The sequence below is a fragment of the Amphiprion ocellaris genome, chromosome 12 (genome assembly GCF_022539595.1).
Source record: "Amphiprion ocellaris isolate individual 3 ecotype Okinawa chromosome 12, ASM2253959v1, whole genome shotgun sequence".
NCBI lineage: Eukaryota > Metazoa > Chordata > Actinopteri > Pomacentridae > Amphiprion > Amphiprion ocellaris.
The window spans coordinates 3,557,929-3,565,428 of record NC_072777.1 but is presented as its reverse complement, the minus strand read 5'-3'; the positions used below and the strand labels follow the sequence as shown (position 1 = coordinate 3,565,428).

The following is a 7,500-nucleotide window of genomic DNA, read 5'->3' as shown; positions in this document are numbered from 1 at the left end:
TGTATTCACAGCGCTGGATTCCAAAAACTTTACATCCACTCAAACATTCAGCAAACTCAAAAATCGCCTGTTTTGCCTTCAACCAAATGCCTCAATTTCAGTCCTGGACGCTGCTGCTGCTGTCTGTTGCTGTCTGCAGTAAATTCACGTTTGAGAACTCTTCGTATGTCAACATGGATTAACGCATGAGCGGCTCTCTCTCAAGTCTCCGCTCCTCGCTGTCGCTTTGCGGCTTTTATCCTGCCAACCGCTCCGTCGGTTCACTCTGATGGACATTTGTGTGTGTTTTCCATTTGGATCTGATTGATCGTAAAACGTGTTTACGGCGCCGTAAACTTCTAAAGGTCACAGCAGTGGAATATATTTCAGATGGTGCCAACAGAACCTGAACAATCAGTTTTGGACAATTAAATTGCATCATATTTTAGTCTTCCTCACTTTTTCTTCCATTATCTTGATGTTTTTCTTTATCTGTTGTCTTGTTGAGGTGGTTAGCACGTTCCCCTTGCAGCTAGAAGATCCTTGGTTCATGTTCTGGCCTTTCTGGGATCTTTCTGCATGGAGTTTCCATGTTCTCCCTGTGCATGTGTGGCTTTTCTCTGGGTTCTCAGACTTCTTCCTACAGTCCAAAAACATGCTGAGGTTAACTGTTGATTCTAAATTGTCCGTAGGTGTGAATGTGAGAGTGATTGTTTGTCTCTATACGACCTGTTCAGGTGTCCCTTGTCTTCACCCTAAGTCCAGCCTCCCATGACCCTAATGAGGATTAAGTGGTGTATAGATGATGGATGGATGGATGGATGGATGGATGGATGGATGTTGTCTTGTACAAAAGACAAACAAACATCTTGACACGCTGAGTTATTTTTGACTTGCTGTCATGGCGTTTGATAGTGAGAAGGACTGACTAGTGCAGCAAACTCTGCTTCTGAAAGTGGGCATCATATGCATATATTTATAGACTTTTTATATTTATATTATTTTATATATAGTTTTTACTTACTGGAAACTGCACCTAACCCTCCTTGTTTCCAATGAAAAACCTGTGAATTGCAACAGATTTTTTTGTCAAATTCTGTGCTTCTAATGGCAATGAAATGTACACTAGTGTTCAAAAGTTTGGGGTCACTTAGAAATGTCCTTATTTTTGAAAGAAAAGCATTTTTTTTCAATGAAGACAGCATTAAACGAATCAGAAATCCAGTGTAGACATAGTTAATGTGGTAAATGACTATTGTAGCTGGAAACAGCTGATTTTTAATGGAATATCTCCATAGGGGTACAGAGGAACATTTCCAGCAACCATCACTCCTGTGTTCTAATGCTACATTGTGTTAGCTAATGGTGTTGAAAGGCTCATTGATGATTAGAAAACCCTTGTGCAGTTATGTTAGCACATGGATAAAAGTGTGAGTTTTCATGGAAAACATGAGATTGTCTGGGTGACCCCAAACTTTTGAACATTAGTGTGAGTTGAAGAGAACACTCTTAAAGGACACCATATTGGGAGATTCCAGTGGAAATGTGAATGTTTCTTCCTGTAAATCTTGTTCTCTTTTTGTTTTTGCATTTCATTAATTCTTTCTCCTCCACTCGTCCAGTCCACAGCTTCGTCGGCGGAGGACGACAAATCCCAGCTCTCCATGAGGTCCCAGACGCCGCAGGGTGGGGGAGAAGTGGGCGACGTGTCCGACGTTGACGGACAGGTGATATGGAACAAGGCCACGCCCCTCCCCACGCCGGAGGAGAAGATGAGGCAGGCGGCTCAGGCCGTGCCCACAGACATCGTCGCCATCAACGTCACAGGTGTGTCAAGCCTTCTGGAAACTCCTGCCATCCAGTCATTCTGTCAGTCACTAGCGGATAGCGACCAATCATCATCAGCCCCAGCATCTGAGAACACATGTCACTCTAGTTCCATTCTGTAGAGACGTACAAGGAGTTCAGTCTGGCCTCACTCATCCCCGGTGTCCATTAACATCTCACCAACAATCACACATTTGGTTTTGTTTGCCCTAAAGGAATTTTCTGGCATTTGTGGAAATTTACTGGTTCACCATGAGTCATAAACTGAAACAAACATGTGAAACTGAGCTTCCATCAGCTCAACACAAAGACTGGAGGCGGTAGGTAACAGCAAGTTTCCAGCAAAAATGTCAGACTTTTCCTTTCATCAACCCTCTTTGGCTGAGTGGATAAAAACTAATGCATCCAGTCAACCAGAGAGGAGGGAAAACACTGTATGTGTCGGTCGTCTGCTTCCTCCACGCTACCTTCTCTCCTCCCATCATGCCCCTCAGAGACAGACCTTCACCTTCCTTTATGCATGTGTGAATGAGCGCTTGTGTGTGAAAATCGTTTGACAGCTTATCCAGGGGTCAAGGCTTTTCTCTGACTTTATGTCAGATCACCGGCTGTTTGACAGATGAACACTCGTACACAGCAGAAACGTGTCGGAGCAATTCCCTTGTCGCCGTGTTGCGTTTCTCACTGCTATCCGCCACATGTATTCACTAGCGTGCAGAAGTTTGGTTTCCGTTAAAAGTCAGCCGTTTCCAGCTAGAATAGTCATTTACGACATTAACAATGTCTACACTGGATTTATCATTCATTTAATGTCATCTTCATTAAAAAAACTGATTTTCTTTCAAAAATAAGGACATTTCTAAGTGACCACAAACTTTTGAACGGGAGTGTAGATAAGATGTTACACAGAATAAAAACTTATTTTATTTTTAAGCTTGTCAGCTTAACTGCTCTTGCCATTTTTGATGTGACTATGATAATTTATGTGGCAAAAAGGAGTTCATATTTTCCTGAAACTGGACCAAAATGACCCAAAGAAATGTCAAAAATGACTCAAAATTTCCTCAAAATGATTAAGAAATTTGTTAGAAGTGATTTACAAGTTGTCCAAAATGAGTCAAAACTGGTCAAAAAGAACTCAGAATTGGCAAAAATAAATATAAATACTCCAAAATGACTTAAAACTGGATCATAATGATGCAAAGAAATGTCCTAAATTACTCAAAAGACCCCAGATTTGTTCAAATGGATTTAAAATCATCCAAAATTACTTAAAAGGTGTCTTAAATGTAAATATTTCTACATTAACAATGTGTAGACTGTATTTCTGATTGTCATCTTCAAAAAAAAAAATCCTGCCTTTCTTTCAAAAATAAGGACATTTCTAAGTGACCCCAAACTTTTGAACGGTTGTGTAAATGTATCATCTTCATCTGCAAGGTGTTCAGTGGCGATTAATGTATTAAACTGGAGCTTGTCAGGAGATGCACTCATGAGATTAGTTCAGAATGATGCAAAGACTCCAAAAATCCCAGCTCAGCATCAGCATATGAATTTTAGCTGTTGTCCAGGCCAATATAACTTCCATCTCTGCCTCCTTTAGACACTAATGAGTGCTTAATGTGGTCCCACTCGCTGCAAATCACTGTTGACTTCATCTGCTGTCACTTCAGATTACCGAGAAAGAGAGAGTAAAACACACATGCAGACTCAGGAGGAACGAGGGAGAAAGAGATCCGGGACTTTTCTGTCGCTTTGAGGGCGGATGTGATAGACACAATCTGCCCTCATATCAGTTTCTATTTCCCAGACGGCTGCAGGCTGTCACCAGCTAGCCGCATAGCAGAACAGGAGAGCAGCTCATAATGAGATATCAGTCTTCCTTCAGGGAAACTGGACAGAGAGGATATTGAGAAGCATGAATGTGGGTGTGTGAGAGTGTGTGTGCAGACTAGACTTCATATCTGTGCTTGTGCATGTGTGTTTTTGTGATAAGAGCATGCACTTTATATCTCACATGTATGTTTGCACCTCAGTACTGTGTTCAGGGTTGGAAATTAGCATTAACCACCAGCCAAAATGTGCAAGCTCTTCTTTGCCAGAGCATTATTTACCCTCTTCATAAACTCTTGAAGAAAACTTCTTCAGCTTGTCTTGTAAAAGAGGGAAAACATCTGGTTGTTTTTGTCGATTTTAACCATTTTGGCTGGTGGAAGAAAAAGTAAAAGGTTCAGTTCACCTGAACGGGATGAAACATTTTCTCATCTACTCGTATAGTTACCAAACAATGCAGATATGTTTGGTTCTCACCCAAGTTTAGATATTTGGATCTGAAATAAAATGGAAGTGAAGAAGAATTTGCAGCTTCAAACAGTTAACAGATTAACAAATTAAAATTGAGATTTCATGACCTACAGGTTGTAGCAGAGATGGACTGATATCTGAAGGGCATTGTAACTTGATTTATTAATGTGTAGCATTGTTTAAAAGTTCCAACTTTCCCCTGGGAAGATAAGCACAGATGGACACACACAAGTGACAGAACTTCAAGTTGTGTGAAGTGATTTTTGTAAGTCTTTTTTCACATTTCAACACCAGAGAGTGCATAAGATTCAATTAGCTTTAAAATCTAATACAAACTGGAATGTTCGTTAAAAATAAAACTTTACTGTGACGAACAGACTTTAACTGATCTGATTAATAAGACTTAATAAAATTGTGCGATTCTGGTTTTGACAAAACATTAACAGGAGCTGGAGTTTAGTTTGTTGCTTCTAGAGTTTTCCTCTGAATGTGTTAAATACTCACAGCATCAGACAGCAGCAGGATCTGCATGAGGTTCTCCCCCTAAAATGGAAAAGGTTGTGCATTTTCATATGTGGCACTTACACAAATGCATGACTTAATTAGTTATATGTTACATGACTTAATGAGAGAAACTGTCCTGATATGGAGACGGGATCAGTCAGGATTTTACATCAAGTCACACTGTTTATTTTTCCTCACACAGAGTCGGATTTATGAGCTGCAGTAAAATAATTTATTGCGTAGTGGCAGTCCTCAGGTTGAGTCCTGATTTCAGTCACAGGATATTTCTGCATACAGTTCATATCAGGCATAAACATGTAACAGACACGATAGTTTGTTATATGCTAGTTATGACAGTACCATTCAAAAGTTTGGGGTCACTTAGAAATGTCCTTAAACTGTTTTTCCAATGAAAATAACATTAAATGAATCAGAAATGCAGTGTAGACATTGTTAATGTGGTAAATGACTATTGTAGCTGGAAACAGCTGATTTTTAATGGAATATCTCCATAGGGGTACAGAGGAACATTTCCAGCAACCATCACTCCTGTGTTCTAATGCTACATTATGTTAGCTAATGGTGTTGAAAGGCTCATTGATGATTAGAAAACCCTTGTGCAGTTATGTTAGTACATGGATAAAAGTGGGAGTTTTCATGGAAAACATGAAATAGTCTTGGTGACCCCACACTTTTAAAACATAGTGTAAATACTTGTATACTGCTCATAATTGTTAAATAGGTGGACCTAAAGTGAAGTGTTACTAAGTGATCAATAGTGTCAGACCAATATATTAGCTGATATTAGCCTTTTGCTGATATTTTGGTATGTTACAGAAATTTCAGACTAGAATTGAGCTCACCATTATGAACCTTTTTAGCTGCAAAATGTCATAATAAAGACAATATGCACTAGCCATCAACCTGTAGATTGTTCCCATTAAGTAGTAGTTAAAAGAGACAGTAACTCGAATAATGAGCAAATGAAACCAGAACTGTCTGCATGTTTAGATACCAATGAATGATGAGAAAATGGTTTACTTTTGCCGTTCTCTTGAACTGACCCTACTATTTCCTGTCCTCTCGATGCTGCATGTTCAACTCAAAAGTGACAAACCCTCTGCATGTAATTGAGTTTGTTCCTTCCGACTAACCGACTTGCTGTTTGCCTGTGTGTCCGCCTGCCTTGCTCTCGCCCTCCCGGCTACCAGGGGCAGTGTTTGACCGACAGGCGAGCATCCGGCGCTCCCTCATTAACACTGACACCGTGTCCCGCCGGCCCAAGAAGGTCAAACGCAGAAAGACTATATCAGGGCTGCCTGACAACATCAACCAGGATCTAGGTATGGATCTCTGTGAGGCTCTATGTTGCCCTCTACTGTCCACAGACCTGTACCAACACTCTGGATCAGCATCCTTTCTTCTGTCATTTTCTTCTCGTAACCTTCCTCTCTATGGATCTGTGCTCTAATCAATCATAACTACATAAACCTCTTCATATTGAGAGGGCCAGAATGACTTCACAGCATTGGATCAAGGCCCTGCAGCTGTTCTGTCTTTCACTGTTTTGGTTCTGCATATCATGTGTCCTCGTTTGCTCTCCTCCACCCTGTTTAACTGTATCCACAGACAAGAATTAGTCGTGAAGTCCATGTGTATAGTTTTGTGGCTATATTTTTGCGATTGCTTTTGCTTGTTGGAAAATTCTGTCACACGAGAGAAGTTCAGGGTTTGTAATTCTTAACTACATGTGCTATAATCCTCTTGGGTCAACTTTCTGTAGTCCTTTTCCTGTGACTTGTGTGTGTATTTGTGTGTTGCTTAATCCTGGGGCCATATTGATAATCTTATCCATGTGTGTCTTACTTAACGAAGTGTATTGCTTAGGAGACTTCGGGTCCTGATTGTTCACACCTACAGGGCTGCAGAAAGTGATTTTTTTCGCCCCAGTTTTTTTTTTTTTCAGATCATGACCCTTTAATCGCCTGAACAGATGAGGACTACATGACAAATATTGAGAAGGTTCAGAGGTCTCCTAACCTTAGTTATTCAGTCGAGCCGGGTGTTAAGCGAGCACTAAGCTTACTAAGCTGACACTGACAGCACCGCATGGCCAATGTTTATTTACACGTCACTGAGCTGCAGCATTTAAGGAGAATGTCATTCCTCTGCGCGATATGATCACTAAGTCTGATAGGAAAAAAGCTTTAAAGTCCGGTTAGTGCCCAGCTGACGACAGCCTCTGAATGTCATGATTACTGGGCTGGGGTAATTGTCCCGGTGCTTCATCCCTCCCTCTCTTGTGCACTAGAGCTGCCTGCGAAGTAGACCTGCAGCTTAATCTATCGCAGCAGCAGCAGCCAAGCTGTCAGTCCAGCTTTTAGCAAAGGAGGAAGAGAGTGTATGTGTGGTTCAGAGATAGCGAGAGGGAAAGGGGGAAGAAAGACCCAAGGACGCATGAGTGTGTATGTTTTGGAATACGAGCATCAACAGGAGAGCCGCCACAGATGGGAGACACATTAGACATCCTCTCTCGTTTTACAAATCATTCTTCAAATTGTTTGTTTACTAGCCGGTATGTTCAGTGTGTGTCTTTGTGATATCTGCATTTCTGTGTCCTTTAATCTGCATATATATTTTATGCTCTGTCCTATGTGACCGTGCGTGACCATGTCAACACTGTCTCTGCATGCACATGTGTTTCTGTGTACGTCTGTGTCCGTGTATGTGTTTCTGGCTGCTTCATGCCTCACCAGCTGCCTGTCCTGGACCCCAGGAGACTGTTTCGTTTTTCTATCAGAATGTGCCAGAGCCAGAGTACGAGGGAAAGCATAGTAGGGAGTCTCTTTTCCCTTGTCTCTGTCTTCCCTCATATCCTTTTCCTCC

General features: G+C 41.2%; 1 protein-coding gene across 4 annotated transcripts in view; it reads left to right on the top strand.

The window, feature by feature from the left end:
* Positions 1-7,481, top strand: part of nhsl1b (NHS-like 1b) — a 134,810-nt gene extending 127,329 nt beyond the window's left edge. For 2 of the 4 annotated variants that reach the window (XM_055016188.1, XM_055016189.1), the window contains exons 4-5: positions 1,602-1,806; positions 5,826-7,478. In XM_055016188.1, coding sequence (XP_054872163.1) covers positions 1,602-1,806; positions 5,826-6,085 — 465 coding nt within the window. In that variant the 3' untranslated portion in view covers positions 6,086-7,478. Of the gene's footprint in view, positions 1-1,601; positions 1,807-5,825 lie in introns of all 4 variants that reach the window. The other 2 variants (XM_055016187.1, XM_055016186.1) reach the window with 2 other exon arrangements.
* The last annotated feature ends 19 nt before the right edge of the window (positions 7,482-7,500 follow it).